At 40.2% G+C, this 23,716-nt stretch overlaps 1 protein-coding gene across 3 annotated transcripts in view; it reads left to right on the top strand.

Annotated features, from left to right (window-relative positions):
- DIP2A (disco interacting protein 2 homolog A) overlaps positions 1-23,716 on the top strand; it is a 102,606-nt gene that overhangs the window by 47,049 nt on the left and 31,841 nt on the right. For all 3 annotated transcript variants that reach the window (XR_008204546.1, XM_052674528.1, XM_052674527.1), the window contains exons 5-17: positions 6,418-6,663; positions 14,274-14,402; positions 15,561-15,680; positions 17,023-17,220; positions 17,689-17,784; positions 18,014-18,120; positions 18,882-19,005; positions 19,335-19,444; positions 19,857-19,959; positions 21,094-21,158; positions 21,471-21,564; positions 22,002-22,121; positions 23,527-23,641. Coding sequence is in view for 2 of the 3 variants with exons in the window: in XM_052674528.1 (XP_052530488.1) it covers positions 6,418-6,663; positions 14,274-14,402; positions 15,561-15,680; positions 17,023-17,220; positions 17,689-17,784; positions 18,014-18,120; positions 18,882-19,005; positions 19,335-19,444; positions 19,857-19,959; positions 21,094-21,158; positions 21,471-21,564; positions 22,002-22,121; positions 23,527-23,641 (1,627 nt within the window). In the remaining variant the exon portion in view is untranslated. The remainder of the gene's footprint in view (positions 1-6,417; positions 6,664-14,273; positions 14,403-15,560; positions 15,681-17,022; positions 17,221-17,688; positions 17,785-18,013; positions 18,121-18,881; positions 19,006-19,334; positions 19,445-19,856; positions 19,960-21,093; positions 21,159-21,470; positions 21,565-22,001; positions 22,122-23,526; positions 23,642-23,716) is intronic.

Genomic DNA, 23,716 nt, shown 5'->3' with positions numbered 1-23,716 from the left:
TGCTGTCTGGTGTATGGGGGCCAGTATTTTATTCAGCAAGGCGTTTCTCTTAGCTCTGAAGTTGTGAATGAGGTGCTCTTACCCTTCCTAATGAGGCTGTGGAGTAGAAGCACACTGACCTCTAGTGCCCTTCGCCATCAATTTTCTTTCTTATTCCTGTAAAAGAGCAGATATGCTATATTGCTCATTTGCTTCCTGGGCTATGTTACTTCCTTCTATTCACACCAAAAATTCCATTTTTCTTTCCTAGTTATACAGTTTTATATTTTTTTTGCGGGGGTTCTTTGATCATTTCATTAGTTAAAAGTATTTGTCTTCTGGAGTTTTAAATCTGCACTTCCAGAATCTTTACATTCTTCCTTTAAGATATTACTGTGTTTTTTGTTAGATCATTCTTTTACTACGCGTATACTCGAAAGCCCATAAGGGCAACTAATGCAGCAGGGTGGCTGTCATGCTTTTGAGTTTCTTTGTGTACAGGTCATGTGTAAACAAGGGAACTGCCATGAATTGCATGGAACGTAATGCTGGAGAAAATTCAGTTATGTTTCAAGACCATCTGCATATTGAATCTTCAGAGGCCCTACTTTTTCTGTTACTTGCTTTTCCAAGCGGTATTTCTTTTCACTGTCCAAAATAAGTTCTGATGTAACAATCAGTGATGCATTTTATGTAGTATCACTGTCCTTGTCTCATTCCTGTAGTTTGCCAAGTCACTGTACATTTGGAATTAGGTATGTTGTGACAAGAAAAGAACACACTGTTATTCTGCATGAGATTCAGTAATAAAAAATAGCTGGCTTCCAGAAGTTCCACTGGGATGGATAAAGGAGTGGGAGGACAGCTAGATTTTCCTGTCTCCTTTGGCATTTAAAACTAGAAAAAATTGCCTGATGTTCTTTTGAGAGAACTAGGCATCTTTCTCTTTTGGCTACATTCAGGACAGGTTGGGAGCAGCTCTGATGGTGTCCCTGCAGCCACTGCTGTACACACTCCATCAGGGGTCTACATGCTACATCAAAGGAGGAAAGTCTCAGGGGCTTGAGAGACCCTAGGAAAAAATCATTATTCAGTGCTCAGCTCATTCATACATTCAAAGGAACGCAGGAAGAAAGTGGTAGGTAGGGGTGCCCCAAAAATGCCCTGTGCCAGCTCCTTCCACACCCATTCCAGAAGCCATCAGCCCATCACTGACCCATCCCCAGAGGCCCAGGGGAGCATGGAGAACAACATTGGTAAAAGCCCAAGTTAAAAATTCAAGAGAAAGGGGTCACCCTTTCCAGGCTCTTCCAGGGCTGTCCCTGGAGACCCTGAGCCCTACTATCCACACGTGAAACCCATCAAGACTGGTAAGCACTTCAAGCACCTTCTGAGCTTGGGAAGGCAGGTGCTGCCAGGGGAGCATGGAGCAAGTTAGGGGATGCAAGAGAAGGGCGTTTTAGGATTGCACAGTGTTTAGGTGATGAATTGAAGTAGAGAAACAGATGGTCATTTTTTGAGAAACAAGTATGGGGAAATTAGAGAGGTAAGGGTATATAAAAGGCCAATTATAAAAAGGGTATGATTGCCTGGCAGGCCCTGACTAGTATTTCCAGCGCTTTCCCTGGGTGAAAGGACTTCTTGTTTGGTGTGTGGGGAGGGGCTGAGGTTCAGCAGTTGGAGCTGAACCATAGATTTAGGGTCTGTGTGCCTGTAGAGAGAAGTGTGATGGACTGAAGTGCTAGCAATACGTAGAACAGCAGGTCACTGAGGCTCTTGTTTCCATGGTGCGAGCAGCAGGAGTGAGTGGAGCCTGAGTACCAGCATCTGGATACTAGTGACCAGGGAGACTGCAGTGAGGGAAACCACGTGCTACCTCTGATGTGGTACTTGTGTCAGAGGCCTGTGTCAGCCACAGATAAAAGCAGAATGAAGCCAGTGGTGCTGCCTGTGTGTGTTTGCATGGGTTATCTGTGTGTTCAGTAGTGTTTGTACGCACATGGACTATCACATGTTGTGTGTGTGTGTGTGCTGTGCTTGAGCCTCAGCTCTGCTTGGAGCTGGGGCATGAAGGCAGCCTTGCCTCTTGTAGACGAGCAGATTCAGCACTACATGTTTTTCCTTAACAGAAAACATTTGAACTGCTACAGTCACATCAAATAGATTCCAGCCTTCTCGTTGACAAGTATGACTTACAGAATTTAGATAACTTGTGAAGTACCCTGCTGAGGAATGCAGTTGAATTTATCAGTTACAAAAGATTAGACCATTAAATCATTTCTTCTTAGAGGGAGGGTTAAAAAATGCTCTCAAACAGGAGGTGCTGGAGTATCATCTTCTAACACACCTGCCCAAATAGTTAGCACTAAAGTCAAAAATACTGAGGTTGGGCTTTAGTAGGATACAGAAGAACCCTAAGTGATTTATAATAAAAGTCGAGTTAAGTTCTCTCTGGGATCTGTTGTGCAGCTTCTAAGAGAAGGTTATGGAGACACTTTGACAAGATACTGGACCACTAAATGACTCTGAATCATGAAAGATCAGGCCATTCCAAATACTTTGAGAAATTGCTTTACCTGCATCAATTCATCAAATGAGGCTTATTAAAAGGCAATAATAATTGTCTTATTTTAGAATCACAGTATCCAGTCATAGGCTGGAGAAGACCTTCAAGGTCAAGTCAGTCTGATCTTCCACATCTCTCAGTGCCACATCTACACATCTCTTAAATGCTTCCAGGAGCGGGAATTCCACCACTTCCCTGGACAGCTGATTTCAATGCCTATCTGCCCTCTGTGAAGAGTTTCTTTCTGATGGCCAATCCAAGCCTATCCTGGTGCAGCTTGAGACCATTCTGTTCCATTCTCTCACTTTTCACCTGAGAAAAGAGACTGACACCATCCTCCCTGCAACCTCCTTTTAGGTAGTTGTGAAGAGCAATGAGGTCTCTTCTCAGCCCCCCTTTTCTCTGTACTAAACAACCCCAGTTCCCCCAGCTGCTCCTCATAAGTCTTGTTTTCTAGGCCCTTCACCAGCTGCAGTGTTCATCTCTGCACCTGGTTTATCAACTCAGTCGCCTTTAAGCAGTGTGGGCCCAGCACTGAACACAGTGTTTCAGGTACTTTCTGACTAGTGCTGTGTACAAGAGGGTGGTCACATCTCTGGTGGCTGGCCACACTATTCCAGATACAAGCGAAGAGACTGTTGGTCTTCTTAGCCACCTGATTGCTCTGCTGGTTATGTTCTGCTGACTGTCGATCAGCACCCTGCGGTTCCTTTCTCCTTGACAGCTTTCCAGCAGCCCTTCACATGCAGCAGTATAGACTGGACCCTGTATTGAGCCCTGGGAAATGCTTTAAGTGGCTGAACACTGGCTGGATTGAATTGCATTCCCTAGAGCTGCTTGAGCTTGGCCATTCAGACAATTCCTTACCTGTGAACCATACCCCTATCCTAGCCATGAGCAGCCAGTTTCTCTAGGAGAATACAGTGGGAAATAGCATCAGACAATTTATTTGCAGAGTTGACTCAACAAGAAAAAATTGAAATTGCGAAGAAGCTGAGTAGCTTTGAAGCATCTAATTTTACTGGTCAGGTACTAGTAACAAAGATTGTTACTCTGGCAAGGAATTTGTGAGACTTGCTGGATCTCAAATCGGTCTTTAAAAGAAAAAAAAAAAGCCTATTTTTTGATAAAGAGTTGATTTCAGGAGACAATGTGCTACAGTCATTTCACTAGGGCGTGTAGTACTTTGTCTTATTGTGAAAGCTGATGACCCATGCCCTATACCTGAACGGAGGGCATTACACTTCTCTCATGGATTATCCTTTTTTAGTATGTAGTAACCACAATGTCATGATAGCTCAGGAGTTCCACATGCCTTTGCTGTTATTTTTTAGGTTTGTTCAGACCTCCTTCAAAGAAATTTTGCTAATTTGACTTTTTTCCATTCCATATTGCTAGGAATGCGTTGACCTGAGCATGTGAGCATTCTACTACCTTAGAATCCTTGCATTTGCAGAAGTTAATTGCGATTAAAGTAAGACATTGCTAATAGCTGAAGGGCTGTTAGTAGTTACTGTGGGTAGTTACCATCGCTGACCTGGACTTGCATTCTGGTTAGTGTTAAATTCAAAACCAAGTCTCCTGACTAGTAGTAATGGAACTGCAGTTACTGGCCATCTCCAACAATTTTGATGTGCTTTTGTTTTCATCTCACTGAGCTTCTTCTTCCCACCCACATTTCACGTGATAGGAACTTGAGCTGCAGTTTCCGTGTATATTTGGCCCAGAGGGTGATGATTGCTGTGCCTCTCTTGGGTAAGCTCCCAGCCAGGAAGAGCTGCAAGCCAAGTACATAGCATTCTGCACACAGCACACTGCCTTTAACTCCTGCGTTGTCGCACAGCCAGATGCTACCTAGCTGCTTTTCCCTTCATGACAGAATTGTTTGGAAATCAGCAAGCGTTTCCTTTGAGGATTTCCATTTCATACACAGTTAATATTTTATTTAAAGTTTTTCAGCCTCTATGAGATATCAGAAAGCTTAGAAATTCTAGAGAGACTTTGTAGAACTTGTAACTGGGTAACAGACACAGAGTATGCATCCTCTGAGAATCCTCTGTTTTTCAGTACTCTTATTTTTCACTCTGAAGAGATAATACATCACAAATGTGGCCTTTTTTTTCCTGAGCCTGATTGTTTGTTATCCTATTTTGTTACATGTTCCTGGAACTGTTTGTGTTTGCCTCTGCCTAAAAGGAAGGGAAGGCTGCAAGTGCTATAGGGCTGTTTTGGCTCCTCTCCAGGGGCAGATGTAGTCAGCAGGCAAAAACTACAACTGTGGGAGTAGACCAGAAATACCATATAAGGCACAGTCTCAGGAATGGTCATCCACAGCTGTATCTTCTCCAAATCAATCGTGTGTATTTTTATTCGGAACTTGTCACATTTCAGTAGAGATGGTCAAGTAAAGACATTTGTGATTTTAACTTTGAAAAGGCTGCTCTGATAAACAGGGTTTCTAGTTTTGTGGTTTTGCACTGGTTAAGAGCAGTTTTCCTGAAGCTGCTGGAAATGTGCATATTCTTAAAAACAGGACTGAACATGTGGTGGTTGAAAGTTGTGCCAAAGATGAAGTAATGCTTTTCAATATGGCTTCAACAAAATTTGGACTTGGAATTACATATCACTATGTTCAGAGGATTTTGAAAAGTTCCAAAACAAAGACTGCAGGTTTCTGAGGCAACAACCTCTTGTCACTCAGGAGCACCACATCTGGAAAGGACTTTGGTGTACAGCAGTGGACATCCTGTCTTTCTCCTCAGCTGTTGTTTGGCTCATGTTGACTTCTGCCTGCAGTATCTTTTCAGGAGTATTCTCAGCTTTATGTGTGACTTGGAACTACTCTGCACAAACTGACGTGATATGGACAGTGCGTTGTTGTAGGAACATCCTTTTGATTGCCGGGGGTGGAGGGTGCTGTGTTATGGACCTAGTTCTTAAAATGCAACAGTTCCTTTAGTAAGAGACAGAATATGGAGCCTATTTAGTAACTTCCTTTTTTTTTGGAAAGCATTCCTTAACGTTCAAACAAATTCTGCAGGAAATCTCAAACTTAAAAAAAAGGCGAAAATATAAACTTCTGTTAGAGTCTTGGCTTCAAGTGTAGTGAGATTATTTTATATACATTTTAAAAGACTCTTTTATTTTATTGATTGAGCACATAAGAAAGATTAGATGCAAAAGGGAAACTTACAAAAAGCTGCGAATATTTGGATGGTAACTAACATAGTTATCAGGCTTCTAACAGCAACAAATATACATCTGCAATAAAAACATGTTTTTCTAAGCATTTACATGTTATGCACCTTAATGTCAGCTTGTGGTTAAAGTTCATGGGGTTATTCTTTAATTAATGTCTCTTTCTTTCGCGCTGTACCTTTTTTTAGTAAGTAGTTAAAAAAATGTCAAAAGAACCTATATGTGAAAAATTAAAAAAAAAAAAAAAGAAGAAGAAAGGAAAGAGGAGGGAAAAGAAAATATATCCAACAAAAAATGATGGAAATTATTCAGATAGGACAAGTTCCAATTTATCTATTCAGAAATATTCCATAAGGGTGGTATGCTTATTTAGCGTGATTCAAAGTATATTAAGTATCTTAGGTAGAAAGTTTTTTCAAACATTGTCTTTCCAAGTGTGGGTGATAAATGAAACTTCGCTTCAAGGTGCTCTTGTTACAACACACAGAATTTGTTGCATTTCCCTAAAAATGGTAATGAACAGAATTGGTGCATGTGAAGATACCATTTGCTTAATAGATGCATCTCATGTGTAGCACATGAGAATGCTATGCGAAGAACATAGAAAAACTTCATGTTCCTGTCTGTTGGGTCATTCCCACATTACATGCCTGTCATCATTATTTTAATCACAGACACATCGTCAGCATCAGAAGATGAGGGCTCGTTGCGTCGGCAAGGGCGGATCACCTCCACTCCGTTCCAGAGCCATTCCAACGTAGAGCCCTGGCTTAACCGGGTTATTCAGGGCTCGTCCACCTCATCCTCTGCATCTTCCACCTCATCTCATCCAGGAGGGAAACCTGCTGCTGCTTCCAGTACTGCTACTGCCACTGCTGCTGCCACGGTGCTTGCAGATCTCATGGCACACATCCAGCTAGGTTAGTAAAGAACTCCCCGTGTGATTGGAATAAAATCGAATTAAAATCCCAAAGCAGAGCTAAATGCAGAAGTCAGGTATGTGCTGTGCTCCACCAGGAGATATCCATAAATAGCCTTAAAATGTACAATCCTCAGACCAGGTATGTATGATACATATGTATTTAATTTAAATCAAACCAGTTTTTCAGGAGATCTGAACATGCATTCTCTTGATAAAATGCTTGATTTATCAAGAAACTGAAGTTAAATTTTCAGTGATCCTAAAAGTGGAATTTCGAAGGGATCGTGTTTTTGGTGTGTGCTTTATAATCTTACAGTACTTTTCAGCATTATGCTATGGATTTCAAAAGTGACTCAATCGATAAACATCTAGAAGTCTAGAAATGTATTTGGAATCTTTGAGAAGATATGAAATTAGAGGTACTGAAAATGCTAGATTTCAAAGTGACATGTGGTTTTCCTTTAATTACAGTTTGTCGTGATAACGACAAGCCTTTATTCTGGAGTTAAAGTGAAAAAATAGAAGTACTGGTAAGCCAAAGTGTGAATCAGAATATCATAGGGGTTGGAAGGAATCTCTGAAGATCATCTAATCCAACTCCCCTGCTACAGCAGGCTCCCTAGAATAGATTGCAGTGGAAAGCATCCAGGAGACTCCACAACCTCTCTCGTCAGCCCATTCCAAAGTTCTGTCACCCTCAAATTGAAGAAGTTCTTCCTCATGTTCGTATGGAACTTTCTGTGTTCCGGTTTGTGCCTGTTACCTTTTGTCCTCCAAAAAGAGCCTGAGCCCATCCATTTGATAGACTCTCTTTGGTATGATCACCTCTCAGTCTTCTCCAGGCTGAACAGTCCCAGGTCTCTTAGCCTTTCCTCATGAGGGAGATACTCCAGACCCCTAATCGTCTTTGTGGCCCTTCGCTGGCCTCTCTCCTGCAGTTCCCTGCCCTTTTTGAACTGGAGAGCACAAAACTGGACCCAGTGCTTCAGATGTGGCCTCACCAGGGCAGAGCAGAGTGCGGAGTATAACCTCCCTTGACCTGCCGTCCATGCTCTTCTTGATGCACTCCACAACACCATCAGTCTTCTTGGCCACAAGGGCACACTGCTGATTCATGGCCAGCCTGGCCACCAGGGCACCTTCTCTGCGGAGCTGCTCTCCAGCAGGTCAGCCCCTAACTTGCACTCATGTGTGATATTATTCCTCCCCACGTGTAGGATTCTACTCTTGAAACTGTTGAACCTCATCATATTCCAATCTGTCCAACTCTCAGCCTCTCCAGGTCTTGCTGAACAGCTGCACAGCCTTCTGGGTTGTCAGCCACTTCTCCCGGCTTTGTATCATCAGCAAACTTGCTGAGACTGCACTCCATCCCTTTATCCTGCTCACTGATGAAGTCACTGAACAAGATCAGACTCGGTTCCAACTTCTGGGGAGCGCTTCTAGCTACAGATCTCCAAATTTGACTCTGCACCTCCAGATCACAACCCTCTGAGCTCTGCCAGTCAGCCACTTTTCAGTCCACCTCACTGTCCACTCATCTTCCCACAACTTCCTAGGTATACTGATGAGGATGTTATGGGAGACAGTGTAAAAAGCCTTGTTAAATCAATGCGCACAACATCCACTGCTGTCCCGTCATCTACCCAGCCAGCAGGCTGCTGGGTTGGTGAAGTATGACTTCCCCTTGACGAATCCGTGTTGGCTACTCCTGATAACCTTCTTTTCTTCCAGTCCGTGGAGATGACATCCAGACCAAGTTATTCCATAACTTTCCAGGTATGGAGACGAGGCTGACTGGCCTGTAGTTTCCCAGATCCTCCCTCTTGCCCTTTTTGAGGACTGGAGTGACACTGACTTTCTTCCAGTGCTCAAGCACCATTCCCATGAGTGAGTTTTGTCTCAATATCTGTAACACTGAAGGTCCAGAACTTCTTATTCCTTTTTTCACTTGTGGGATACTTAGCAGGCAGGGACAAAAGCCATCTTTTCTGTTGTGGAGATGTTTTTTATATTATTTCTATACATAGTCAAGTGAAAATTGATCATGGATTTGTTTGCGTACAAAAGAGGAGTAGTTATGTAAACTTTTGGAGAAGGACCTAGAGGAGCAGTAGTAGTTATATATTTCAAATACATGTATTTCTTTTTTTTCCAGTATAGTTTAGAAAGAAAAAAAGTTATATTTATGTTTCACCTATTGTGAATGGTTTGGGTTGGAAGAGACCTTAAAGCCTCCCCAGTTCCAACCCTGTCGGACCAGGTTGTTCAAAGCTGTATTAAACCCAGCCCTGAATGTTTCCAAGGATGAGACATTCGCAGCTTCTCTGGGCAGCCTGTGAGCCTCACTGTGCTCTGTGTAAATAGTTTCTTCTTGTCTAATCTTAAACTGGCACTTTTTTAATTTAAAACTTCTATTGCTTGTCCTGTCATACACTCCCTGGTAAAGAATCCCTCACCATTTTTCCTGTAGGCTCCCTGTAGGTCTTCTATCTCTTCTGCATTTTGCCTGGGAAACTAAACAGCAGCTCTAACTCTCTCAGCCTGTCTTTGTAGGTGAGGTAATCCAGCCCTCTGACTACTTTTGTAGCCTTTCTCTGGACCCACTCAGACAGGTCCATGTCTTTCTTATGCTGTGAACCCCAGCGCTGAAAGCAGTACGTTCTCAAATTCTTGTGTTTTTAATACTGTGCAATAGGTATCACATATGCTGTTCCTGAATGTTTAGAGTTCCGGCAGTTCTGCTTACTCAGCTTTTTGCTTACCTGGTGCTGTATGCCTGCACAGACATACAGACAGTCTTCTCTAAGTCTTTATGGAGAACAGGCTAGGTCAGATAGGAAAAAAACTGAAATGTTATGCAAAGTGCCATACAAAGCTACGGGCAGCATTTAGTTTCATTCATTTTTCTATACTTCATCAGTACTTCATCCATAAACGTAGGCTCTTCTGTTTTGTGGTTTTACTGTTAGCAAGAACTTTCCTGTTTGTATGAAATATGACCTTTTTGTTGCCTTTAAAGAAATCTACATTTTCATCTTCCTTTTCCCAAACTTTTATTCATACTATTCTTATGGACTTTGAATGTTGCTGCTGGATCACTGGGAAGTATTTAGTGTACAGGAGGCACTGGAACAGTATGAATGAGCCACTGATGTCTGCTGCCCTCAAAATCTGATTTAAGAAGGAAATTTGCATTTATTTATTGTGTTTAGTGGGCATAAGTAAAATGGAGTATTTCTGTACCTTGCTTTGAGGACGGTCTGGAATTTCATAGGATCATGTTTATGTCCTTAAAATTCACAAATACAATTATGACTAACCTTTGAAGTTCGTATAAGATTGTTGATGAAATTCCATCATAACTGTAAAAGCTTGCAAGATAAGAATAGTATGTGTAAAATGTAACACAGCAACGTGTTACAGCGAATATCTCAAGCTTTATACAGTAAAGAGAGATCAAATTTCACAACCAGCTTCTTAAGATCTATCCATCCAGAGTATTTAATCGTGAAAATTGTATGCAATATCAAGGCCTACATAGCAGTTCAAAGTCCAGCACTTAAGAAGCTAGATGTTTAGCAGTGCACAGTGGAATGGTTTGAAATTTCAGTAAAGAGAAATAAATATGTAATTATAGTTTCTATTTGGAAGGAGGATCAGAGATTAAAAGCTCATAGAGTCGTAGCTGGAGGGGACCCACAAGGGTCACCCAGTCCAACCCTCAGCCCCACACAGCACCTCCTAAACCCAGCCCCTTTGACTGACGTTGGTGTCCCAATGCTCCCTGAGCTCTGGGAGCCCTGGGAGCTGCTCCATGCCCATCGCCCTCTGGGGCACAGCCTTCTCTTCACCCCCATCTGACCCTTCTCTGATGCAGCTCCCTCCTTATTCTGTTCTTACACTGCAGCTTTTTTTGTCAATAAATACTGGAATATTTCCACAGAGGAGGCCTTTTGTATGTGCTAGAGCGTAAAATGAGTTTTATTAATTCCTCAGTGAATGTACTGACTTCTGCAATACATAACTCTTCTTTCTTACATATTTCTAATATTATGCTTCATCAAAATATTCTATACGTGTGTATTGAATAACAGTTTTCATATGCTGGAGAATTTATACTAAGTCTGTATTAAATTCCCAAGCAGTAGGCTGCAGTATTGAAAGTACAAGGTTACGGTGCTGTATCAAGTCAAATAGAAATATGCATCCTGTTTAAGCGGCTTGTCTTTCATCGATAAAAGTAAAGGCACTTTGTCTGGGGCCTTGTGTTATGTTAGTGTAATACTTTCTTTAACATGTCCAAAGGTAGCAGTGTGTCAGGGTGTTCTTAAAGTTTAAATTTCCCTCCTTAGCTCTTGTGAAGTAGCAGGGAAAATGGATGATCATGATCTTTGACACGTAATCTGTTTATTTAAAGACTTAAAAGCACGATTTGGAAATGCATCCACTGCTCTCTGGTACAAATCTTGTGCTCATCGATCATATTCCACATGTACCTGTGAGGGACGTGGTTAGTGAGCATGGTACTGATGGGCTGATGGTTGGACTGACTGATGTTAAAGGTCTTTTCTAGCCTTAAAGATCCTAAGGATTCTCTTTCTTAGCTGGAAGCAGGGATATGTGGTAGGTGTTTGAGCTTTGATTGCTGTTACCACCACAGGGGATTATGAGACTGTTTGAAACGAGGTTTCTAAGGTTTTTTTACAGAGGAATATGCAGGAAGTAATGGCTTAGGGATTCTGTGTTAAGTTGTAGCTGAGCTAGTGTGCTCTCTTTATTTTTTTGTTGTTCCAGTAGAACTTTTATTTTAAATGTCCATTTTTATTGAGTAATTTCCAAGAGATGAAATGAGATACAGCAGTCTGTGTCTAACCCAGCTTTCTGCTTAGGTTAGGGCTTTTCTGTAGTATTTGAATCTTCATTATAAGGTTCTTCCTTAGAGACTGCTCTCTGTCTGATGCCTTGCTTTTAATTTTCTATATTGTATCTCGTGCATTTTTTTCTTGGGTTACTAATCAGTAACTGACGGTCTGAATCCCATTAACTTTGGTCTCCAAGTCACAAGTGTGTTCACATGATTTTTTGGCTGCTCCCCATTTCTCTTTCAGTGCTTTGACAAAGTATCTCTAGGCAAGAGAGACTCATTTCATGGATTTTCATGGACTTATGAGTAGAATGCCTATATAATTAATGAAATTAATATGATTTTCATCTGAGCGTAAGTCCTGAAGACGGAAATTATTCCTTCTGGATGCTTAAAAGGAATTCTGTCTTCTCAGGGCAGATGTGTGAAGACCAATTTTCTTCATTGTGCAGGACACAGTAGCTGTGGGCTGCAGAGAAGTTGTTCATAAGCACCCCTGCATTCCACTTCTGGGTTAGGGACACTGATCTGCATGAAACTTGGCTGTGAGATGCTTATGAGATACCTGAATGCTATGGAGCAGCACCTCCACATGTAGCTCTTTTCTGTGCTCATTTTCAGTTGGAAATGATTGTAAATGTTCTTTTTATTCCCAAGCATTCTCATTTTTGGTGTGATTTCTTTGAACTCAGCTCTTCTGTAAGTGTTCCCAAATACTTTCTTCCCCATGTTACTTTCTGTGCATTTAGTTGCCGAACTTTTGTATTTCAAAAATCTGTCTTTTGCATGTGTGTGCTTTTTCTTAACAGGAATATACATGGCAAAACTCACATTCTTTCAGTGTTTCAATTCCTGTACTTTAAATATGGCTTCTGGACTTCGTAGTGTGTATGTGTGTTTTATTCTCTGCTGTGACTTTGATGTATGTACCTATATGCATGCCACATCAAATGCATGCCACAGATTCACGTTTTGGGTCACATTAGTGCTTAGTGGTGACAACATCTTCTATGCAGAATGGTATTTTGAGGATTTCCACTGATGAAGTCACACTGCAGTTACATCTCTGAGCATAGTTCTTACTAGTATATTAAAGGAATGAAAGCTTTACTCATTAATAATCCATCCAGGGTTTGTAAGTACAGTGGGCTGATACTGCACTATGGGGCCCAGGTACTTTGGATTGTGTTTCCTTTCTTATTTAGTAGGCTTTATGAAGTCAGTGTTTTAGGACTTTGGTAAAGATGGGAATTAATACAATTTAAAAAAAATAAATGAAGCTGTATAGTGCTTATCAAGGGCCTTTCAGTTTATTCTGAATACTTGGGCTTTCTATAAACCTTGTGAAGTATTGTGAAGATTGTATGGATCAGTTTTACTCATAGCTGTCATGTTTTATTGTTACTGGTTTGAAATCCAACACTTATTAAATCAAGTGATACTTTGTCCTTCTGGTACCTTACCCAAATGAAGGAATTTTGTGGTCCTACTTAATACCTAATGTGACAGATCTCTCTAACACAAGATTTGTCATTGCAGTGGTGATTACTAGAAAGTATGAGAATAAGTTTTCTTCTGATGATCCTACTAGAACTGCTTAGAGCTGTTTATGTATAAGCTCTGGAAAACTGTGAGCAGAGTTATAAGCACTTGTTACCGTAGGGCTAATCGCTTCTTAAAAATGAGTTGGTGAATATTACATACTTCACAGCACTGTCTGTGTCTCATCAGGCTTTGGTTCTTGCTGCAGAATTTCTGTCACACAAAAATTCTTCAAGGCCTATCACCAGTGAGCTGTATGACTCCATGCAGTTTTCTAGCGTGACACAGCATTCTATTCGTAAGCTTTTTCCTGTTGAAATCCAATTTTTATTCATTAGGATTCTGAATATTTCAGGTCTGCAATTCCTGATATCAGTAATTCCTGATATCAGTAATTCAAGTATTCCTTACTTGAACTCTCCTTCCCTATACTTATATTTCTTAAAACCATTCCATAAAGTAGATCACAGGTTTTCTAATGACAGTATTCCCAAGTGTTCTTCTGTAGTGTAGAGGCATAGCACAGTTCCAAGTAATGCAAGTTTTTGCCTTAAGATTGTTACAGGGTGATTATTCAATACTTTGAGTTCACGAGAATTGCTCTGTTTTTCCTGTGTATGTTACAGAATGGTTAAGTATTAATTGCTTGTATCACACACCATTGAAATTAAACAGTTTGTGATGTCAGGCCTACATGACCACATCATGCCTCAGGAAGCCCTATGCTTTATCTGTTTTGATCAGTGGTGCACCAAAGTGTGTTCACTGTTGACATCTGCACCAGTTTTGTAAGTGCACGTCACAGGTAACCTGGCTGTCCTCACTAGTACTGCTTGTGAAGGACGGATGGTCTGTACCCCAGAATAGGAAGCATTGATAACAGGTACATCGACTGACTGAAAAACGTGGTAAGAAAGGTTGCTAAAGGAAAAGGATGATGTAATCATCCTGTAACTTATGCCTGAATTTCCTTGGGTCACTTTGGAATTAGGTGGAGCTCGTTTCCCCTCTGGAAGGCAAAGCGGTTCCTTTCAGAATTCAATGCAGCATTCTCATTCCCTCCTTAAGATTTTGGTTATGATTTGATTAAAGAAAAGAATTTTGTCAAAAATGGGAGAGCAGCAAAAGTGCTGTAAGAAGCAACATCGGATGCATTAACACGATTGATGGGCTCATTTGTTTTTCTCACATTTATACAGATAACCACTCAGCACCTCCTGATGTAACCACTGGTCTGGTGGAACACTTGCATCATGAGCGTCCACAAGTAGCATCAGTACGAGGAGTTCCCAGAGGCTATAACAGCAGCATTTTGGAAACTGGAGATGGTAATTGCATTATAAACCTCCAACTATCTGTGTCCTTTTTTCTGAATGGGCAGAACAGAGCTTGACACCCATCATGTGCCATGCCTCCTCCAAAGCCCACTCCTCATTTTTATTTGTATGGTGCATATGTCAGTCTGCAAAGGAAAGGCTGTTTTGCATTTCCTGTGTTCTGCCACTGGGAAGCACAGGGTCATCCCTCACTAATTACCATCACAAGCAAAACAGATTTAGTGCAGGGAGTTGAAAATAGTATTGCCTGTTGCTAATAGACTAGAGCAGTGAGAAACTAAAAGAAACTACAAATGCCTTCCCTTCTCTCCCATCAACTGTTTCCTGTATCTTCCCCTCAAGCAGCATAACCCACAGCACTTCATCTCTGCCACTGCCCCATAGTCATTCTATGTCCCTGCTCGGTGTGGGGTCCCTCCCAGGGGATGATGCTATCCTTCCTGAACTGATCTTGCATGGGCTTTCCACGGGCTGCAGCTTTTCAGGCACAGCTCCTGCATGGCTCTGGTACTGCAGGTCCATCCTGCTAGAACTGCTCCAGCAGTCCAGAGTCACAGGCAGCAGCTCCAGGCTGGGACCTGTATCTGCAGTGTCTCCATGGGGCTGCAGCATCCTTCAGGCCACATCTCCCTGCTGCACTGTGGGCTCTTCCACAGGCTGCCCACGGAGGTCTGGCCTGTGCCTGCAGTACCTCCTGCCCTCTCTCTGCACTGATCTGGGTGGCTGCAGGACTGCTTCTCTCTTTTCTCACCGTTCTCTCCCAGCTGCTGTTACACAGCATTTTTCCCCTTTCTTAAATCTGCTGCCAGAGACACAGCCAACATCACTCATGGCTCAGCTCTGGCCAGGAGTGGGTCCCTTTTTGGACTGGTGGGAGCCATCTCTGGTCTGACACATGGCAATGCTAGGATCTGTTTACAGAGACCATCCTTCCGCTGCAGCCCTCCATTATGAAAACCTTGCACTGTAATCCGTATGTGAAATTGATATTGTTTAAAGCTTTTTTTACCCAAACAAGCTACGCATTTTGAATGACTCTTCCACCTGAAATCTGTGCTGAGCTTGGAATAATGTTGTCAGCAATGTGGAAACATGTGTTTTGTATGTTTATTAATACATGTTAAATAATGCATCCTTTCTGTTTGGCAGGTGTCCCAGTGAATAGCAGAGTGTCCTCTAAAATCCAGCAGCTTCTAAATACCTTGAAAAGACCAAAGCGCCCACCTTTGAAAGAGTTTTTTGTTGATGATTTTGAAGAGCTACTAGAAGGTTAATTTTCTTTTAAATACAATTTTCACTCATTGTGTAAGCAATTCAAGAAAGAACTGATATGGCTTAGCAAGTGTTGTTTTCTTTTTTTCTTCCTAAAGAGAAACAATAATCATGATAGAACTGCAGTAACATATGACCATTCTGTCCACAGTGTAAAAGTGAAGCATAATATTCCAACTCAGCCCTCCTGCTGTGTGTTCTTATACTCGACATTCCTCACTTGCTTTGGAAAATCTGATTCAGCCCAGTTTGGCTCAGTGTGATGACCATTGTTTACCTGCAGGCAGCTTATTTTCTATGCACAACCCCCACATCCTGTTCTGAAAAGATGTCTTTTAGCTGATCAGCGTCCAAGTCTACTTAAATGAGAAGGGTTGCTCACTTTTAACTGGAATTCATTAGGTTAACATTGTCTGCATGTATGCTAATATCTTCTGTTTGGAATATAGAATATTTCATGATTTTACAGAGTAAGAGAAATTGAATACTTAGACTGTGCAGTGTTATGTATCTACTGCATAAAACTATAGTGCTTCTATATACTCTGCAGAAATTGCTTAATTGCTGATTCATTTTCTGATTTGCATGTATGTGTCCAGACAGAAAGTAAAGCATTTTGAAAAACAAAACTGGCCTTCTTTAAAACCTGCAGCATCGGTTAATCTTGGAGAATAGATTTTTTTCCATTCATACTCTTCAAGAGTAAATGAAAATTCTGTTCTCAGTGCTTTATCTTCAGCAGTTGCTGCTAGATTTCTTGTAGTGTTTAATTGATGCTCTAAGATGTGAAGTGTTTGCTGTTCTATTCTTTCTGTGGAGATTTTTCAGGCAAACTTACGTTGAAGTGTATAAAATCAACCAAGATACTCTGTAATACCAGGAGCGTTTCAGATGATTTTTTATTATTAGGTTACAGAGCCATATAGTCATTCTTCATCACCTGTTGAAAATTTGGTGCAGTGAAAGTACATCCAATTGGTGCTGAAGCCATTCTTTCTGATAATGCTTCTTGGTTTGGTGTAGGCTTTCATTCAAGTAGATGTGCAAAACAAACAGCAGAAAATAATGTCTCACAGGAGGGAAAAAAGAGTGAACTCAGGATTGAAGTTCTGTTCCTGCGGCCATCTTTTTTAAGCAGTGTGGAATCAGAACTACAAGTTGATTATTTTTTTAAGAAGCCAACAGAAGATTAAGTTAGCATCATCATAAAGCAGGGGAGAAGCACTAGCATTGAGAAGCTGTGAGTAAGGATGAGTATGGTTTGTAGAACAGTCTTAAGTGTAATTTGCACATTTAGTGAAGACCCACATTCACCCACTTTACTGTTTTCTGATTTTAGTGCAACAGCCTGACCCAAATCAACCGAAGCCTGAAGGAAACCAGATGAATGTACTTAAAGGTGAACCTGTCGGTGTGGTGACCAACTGGCCACCTTCTCTGCTGGCAGCCTTGCAACGCTGGGGAACTACCCAGCCAAAAGCCCCTTGTCTGACTGCATTGGATACAACTGGGAAAGCTGTCTATACACTTACCTATGGTAGGTATTGATGGCAACTGGAGGAAAGAAGCAGATGTTCATTGTTGAACAAATGGTTGGCTTTATCTTTTTTTTAATCACTGTTCTTATTTTTGAAAGCTACATATTAAAGAATTTCATTTATTTATTTGTTTTTACTATTTCCAATAAGTAGATTTTTGTCTTTTAATTTAAAAGCTTGCATAACTTCTTTGTTCTGTGTTGTGGAAAGCTGTAAAGCACCAAACTGGCTTTTCACAGTGTTGCATAATATGGCATTTTATTCCTAACCTCTGTTTATTAAATTTTAGTTAAATTTCTGTGCAGATTAGGGTTTTTCTTTTTAGGCCAAGCAGTTAGATTCTCCCCAGTATTTGCTAATGTAACTGCTAATTCTGTTCTAATACAACCAGCTTGCTTGTATATAGATATTGTCAACTGAATTTTGCAATTTAAGCCTCTATTTTTTTATTTCTTCCTCATCTTTAGGCAAACTGTGGAGTCGGAGCTTGAAGTTAGCATATACCCTACTAAACAAGCTAACCAGTAGGAATGAACCACTGCTAAGGCCTGGAGACCGGGTAGGTTCGTTTGAGGTCATCTGTATGGATAAAATAGAGAGTGAGGAACAGCTTCAGCTTTGTAATACTGTAATTTGTAATATTATGTGTAATCACAGCTCTCACTATTTCTCTTCCTATTTTGTGAACCTGGATAGTGCTGTGACATTTTTGTCCCACAGATTTTAAAAAAGGTGCCACCCAAATGACAACAAAAGGCATTTCATGTCATTCTAATGTATTTTTGTAGGTAGCTCTTGTATTTCCTAATAGTGATCCAGTTATGTTTATGGTGGCGTTTTATGGATGTCTCCTGGCAGAACTTATCCCTGTGCCAATAGAAGTTCCGCTAACAAGAAAGGTAGGCGAATACATCCAAAAAATTCATAGCTTCATAAATGAATCGGAGAGGGATGGGTGATACCTGGATCTTACATGGGATCCCTCCAAGCCTGCACTTTTGAAAGCAGTACAATGCATCAGCTGAATGACTCACTCTGCTTCTCCAGAGCCTAGTAGACTGAAGTGCATGTTCTAAGAGATGGGACAAAATTTTGTGAACCTAATAATTTTACTATTTTAGAATGCGTCCTTATAGAAATTGTTCTAATATGTTCTTTTGGAAAAGATCTTTGGGTTTTTTTTCCTCAAAATTCAACACAGAGGTGCAATATTTTCAGCTCCCAGGCTGAATAGTGGGAACTATTATATAGAATATAATAGAGATAGAATATAGAGATAGATACAATAGAATAGAGGCAAGTAGAACAGGCTCTGCACTTTGGTGCCTCAAGTCTCAGAAACAACATCAAACTGGCTCTGTTTCTTGATGAAAATTATGAACTTCCTACAGGGTTGGAGAATTGTGCACAGCCATTCTTCCATTCTTCCGTTCTTCCATTGCTTACCAGACTATTCCCTAATCTGACGTAGTTCACCCTGAGCAAAACTGTATTTTGAGCGTAGATTTCAGTGCTATCATGAAAGGTCTTTGCACCTTTCTTTTTCTCTGTGGTATAGATTGGCTTAGTATTTTCAAAACATGGAAAAATTGCAGTAAACTGTGCAATTTGTGAGTAAATTGATTATTTGTGAGTTTGCTATAATATGGTTTCTCTGTAGGATGCTGGCAGCCAACAAATTGGCTTTCTTTTGGGCAGCTGTGGAGTAACGCTCGCTTTAACCACTGATGCTTGTCAGAAAGGCCTTCCTAAAGCTCAAACGGGTGAGGTGGTTACATTCAAAGGTATGTTTTCAAAGTACTCAAATTCTGTTTTAGTATAAGCCATGTATATATTGATTTTTACTGCTAAGCCACCTCATTGAGTCTGCTTGCGAGCTTCTAGTTTACGTATAAAGAATTGCCATTATTGTCAAGAGAGCACTTAGTGCTCCTCCTTCTTCCGTCAGGATTGTGATGCTGCAGTCATAGCTTGATTCATATTGTTATCCTGGAGAACTGGGGAAAGAAAAAAAAAAAAAAGATTTTGGTAGTGTAATGACAGTAATTTGTGGTTTTCTGTTTGTTGTTTTTTTTGTTTGTTTGTTTTTTGTTTTTTTTTTTTTAATTTGAAGGTTGGCCTCGTCTCATTTGGTTTGTGATTGATGGGAAGCATCTGGCAAAACCAGCTAAGGATTGGCATCCACAATTACGGGATGCCAGTGCTGAGATTGCTTATATTGAGGTGATCCAGTATAATATGCTTAACATATTGTTACACTGTTCCCATTTGAGTCACAATGCATCTTCCTTCTTCGATCTTCTGATGCTACAGAAGAGATGACTGTAATATCTATAATTGTGGAGCAAGAGTTTTTCTCTCAAAATTACTGGGAAAACTGTCATACTGAGTATGACTAAAGACCGGGAATAATTGGCATTTTGGGATCCCTGGGACACTTTGTTTCATTAGGGCAGGGTGTTAGTGTGCTCTCTGAACTTAAGTTGCATCTCTTACATTAGCTATTTTCTTTAAAAAATGTAAATATCTGCCTCTTCTATTTATCCTTTCAGTCACTACTGTACATTTCTGTATTTGTTGTTTACTTTCTGTATTTGCTGTTAAAGTAATGTGTGTGTGAACTTTCTCTTTTCAGTACAAAACAAGTAAAGAAGGCAGCACAGTGGGCATTACTATATCTCATGCTTCCATGCTGGCACACTGTCATGCATTGACTCAGGCATGTGGGTATTCAGAAGGTAAGTTAGGTATAACTTCAAAATGACACCTACTGCTTTGATTGTTCAGGAAAATTACGTCACAAAATCACATTTCTTGCCATAAAATAACGTCAGGTCTTCTGTGTGAATATCATACAGAATCTGTCGTATGATGCTGTGGAACTGCTGAATGCTTTTTCCAGCTAACATGGTTACATGCAGTTCACTTTTCCTAAAGGTCAAAAATATTTGAGGGTATAGAAGATGCGCATTTCCATATGTATGGGTTCATACTCTCCGCTACTCTTGGAGCTCTCAGTTGTGCAGAGACTGAATGGATATGTGGCTGGCTTACTGGAGTATTTTATTAATTGGGAAATAGCTTTGTATGCTCTTGTATTTTTTGAAAGCTAAACAAGAACAACAGGTACTTGAAGAAACATTTATTTTAAATTCAATCATCCTCCATCCTTGATTAGTAGATTTCACTTGATTAGTAAAAGACGTCCTCCTATAATCTGGTTAGATCCTATGCCAAACTTTGATTTATGTTTGGAATCACATAAGTTCACACTTCTCAGAGAAAAGCACTGAAGAAAATTCAGTACAGCTGTGGTAGTATTTCTCACTAATATGATTCTTTCAAATACAGTTGAACCACTTTTAGTTGAAAATTTCTTCAATTGGCATCAAAATCAGAGTTTCAGTATGTAGTTTTTGGACAAAGGTAACAAGCACTCAAAATAGTATTAAACTGAATATCATGTCTCATAGATAAAATTATTACAAAGAATTTAATGGTGATTTTAAGGTGATTGTAATAACTAAGGCACTTTCAGGTACTGAGAGACAGCTGAGGTGCTGGAACAGGCTGCCCAGAGGTGTTTAAGGCCAGGTTGGATGGGGTCCTGGACAATTTGATTTAGTACTTGATGTAGTGGCTTGCAAACCTGCCTGTGGCAGAGGGGCTGGAACTTGATGATCCTTGATGTCCTTTCAACTCAAGCCATTGTATGGTATGATTCCATGATAAAGCATCCTATATTATGGACAAAAAGACATGGCAATATAGTTTTGAGTTGTTAGGTGTGTTGAAAGTTTCATAGTTGTTTGAACAAATATCTTAAATTCATAAATGTTTTCATAAAACTGCTTCCTTTCCTTTGCTTTTAGCGGAAACTCTAACAAATGTGTTGGATTTCAAAAGAGATGCTGGCCTTTGGCATGGAGTATTAACAGTAAGTGTTTGATTGAACGAAAAAAAACCACTGTAACCAGAATCTTCTCTTTGGAGCAGTGCTTCAGAGTGAGGTCATAAACCATTCAAGCTATATTTCACTATTTATGCATTTAAGAATAGAGTATTCCTTTTTCACTAACCAACTGTGCAGATAGTTTGCCTGCTATTGGCTGTACTCGTAAGTAACAGTTAGATGTAAGGGATGTGCTGTAGCTCTGATAGCTCTGATTTTTTTTCTTTATTTTTTAAGACATTGATACATTCTGCCTCCCAGACACTTCAAACTTTATTTTTGAATATTTTTTCTCAGAGTGTTATGAACAGAATGCACGTCATCAGTATTCCGTATGCATTAATGAAGGTTAATCCACTTTCCTGGATACAGAAAGTCTGCTCATACAAAGGTAACCTTAAAATACTGTTGCATTAACTGATTTGAGAAAAATCTGTTTGTATGCCTTGTGCGTGGCAGGCCACTGGTGTTTAATCTAGCTGATGTCCTTTACCACTGTTACACATCAGCTTCAGCAAACAGGTACTGCATTGTAGTGGTAAAAGTCCTGCAGAATGATTGATGATTGACTTTGCTGTCTTCTTGTGATAGGTCTTTAAAGGCGACTGTATTTACTGTCATAGGACTAGAGTTCATATTAAGTGTTTAGATTGTATCAGCAAGTCCATCTGGAGACATTGAATGTGCACATGTCATTGCAGTAAAATGCCAGTAGATTGTAACTAGTTTTGTAAATGTATATTTTTGTGTAGATACATGATTTTATAATTTCTGTCTTTATTCTGCACACATGCCATAATTGTTATTAATTTTATTCGTTATTTTCAGCCCGTGTTGCTGTAGTAAAATCACGTGATATGCACTGGTCACTTTTGGCTCAGAGGGATCAGAGAGATGTCAGTCTAAGCTCCTTACGAATGTTAATAGTGGCAGATGGAGCTAATCCATGTGAGTATGGATGTGTTTGCAGAGCTGTCAGTCCAAGGTGAACTGAAAACACACGTAAGTTATGAAAGTCTGGCCCTGTGCTACTGGAGCTCAGCAGTTAATCTTCAACAAAAGAGACAGCAGCAGCCTTTCTTTTTCTAAGGATAGTTTCAATAGGAAACATTTCATTACTTATTATATAAACAATTTTTGGCAACGTTGTTTTTTGGAAGTCTGTTTAAAGTAAATCATAATGCCAGTTTCAAAGTAGATGCCCATCTCGTGCAGTAGATAAAATGTATGAGTTTGAAATGTGTCTGATTTCTGTACATTATCATGGAGTTCATCTCAATCATGCAAGGACATAAAAATTGAAGCTGTCACAGCCTTAACTCAAAGGAGTAATACATATTATTAACTAGAGCAATTGGTAGAGCCTTACCTTTTCCTGTAAATGATATGGTGGTGATGGACAACAAATCGAGAAAAAAAGCAGCCAGGAGAGTTTGTTGGTTGTTTTTTTTTTTAATCCTGCAACTGGCAAGGACGTAAGGATATCACTTTGGGGCTTAGTTTTGCTTGTACATCAGAAAATCAATGGTATTTCAGGTTTGCTAGAGGTTTGTTACATGATGAAAGGACAGCACACGCATTGGCAGAATATGAAAACTTGAACTGGTCTTGCTAGGATGATTATTGTTGTAGGCAGCTTTTCAGTAGTGATGCTTAGAAGGCATTACACAGTTAATTCTGTAGTAAAATGCATATTATTTGTATGCTGGTGGAGTCATTGCCTTTTCATTGCTGTTTGCACATCTTAGCTGTATATATCTCTGTAAATGACTTTTTCATCAGTACTGTACTGTTACATGAATTTATATGAAATTACCCTATACCCAGGATGTAGCATGATCAGTGAAGTTGCCTTGTTTTATGTACCATGATTGCAGATCTGTAAAACACAAAGCTGTAGGACATACAGTATCCCTGTACATTTTGAGCTGCATGCTTATGGCAAGGTAGAGTTCTAAACAGAAGTGAGGATCTGTCAGAAGCATTTGATTTTATTTTTAAATGCTGTGGTCTCAGTAAGAAACACTCATGTAAGAACTGTAGAAACTGTCAGGTACATCTACCCATACTGATAAAATAATCACTGTATCACTGGAGGACTTTCAGTGATGGTAAGGGACTCTACCAGAGAAAGAGTATGCAATTGGGAATTTCATTCTGTGAATTAGTTGTTAGCCATTATTTTGTTCTTCAACAATCTAATAGTAGGGAAGGATGTCCTTTAGTTTGAAAGTATATAGTGCAAGAATGCATTCATGTTTGTACAGGTGAGGTTAGAGTAAGCTAACAGACATTGGAACTCTGCAGATCAAACTTTCCTGCACTTGGCAAAATGCTGTTACTGTGTTTTCAGGGTCAATATCTTCATGTGATGCCTTCCTGAATGTATTTCAGTCCAGAGGTTTGAGACCTGAGGTAATCTGCCCCTGTGCCAGTTCCTCAGAGGCGCTCACTGTTGCTATTCGCAGGTAATGTTTTTTTTCCTGAGAAGTTGACTGAAAAAAAATTCTTGACAATTGAAATATATGCACTGCTAAGATAAC

Source organism: Tympanuchus pallidicinctus, unplaced genomic scaffold (assembly GCF_026119805.1).
Source record: "Tympanuchus pallidicinctus isolate F22 unplaced genomic scaffold, pur_lepc_1.0 scaffold15, whole genome shotgun sequence".
NCBI classification, from domain to species: Eukaryota; Metazoa; Chordata; class Aves; order Galliformes; family Phasianidae; genus Tympanuchus; species Tympanuchus pallidicinctus.
Note: the sequence above shows the minus strand (reverse complement) of the source record. Positions and strands in the feature narration are given on the sequence as shown.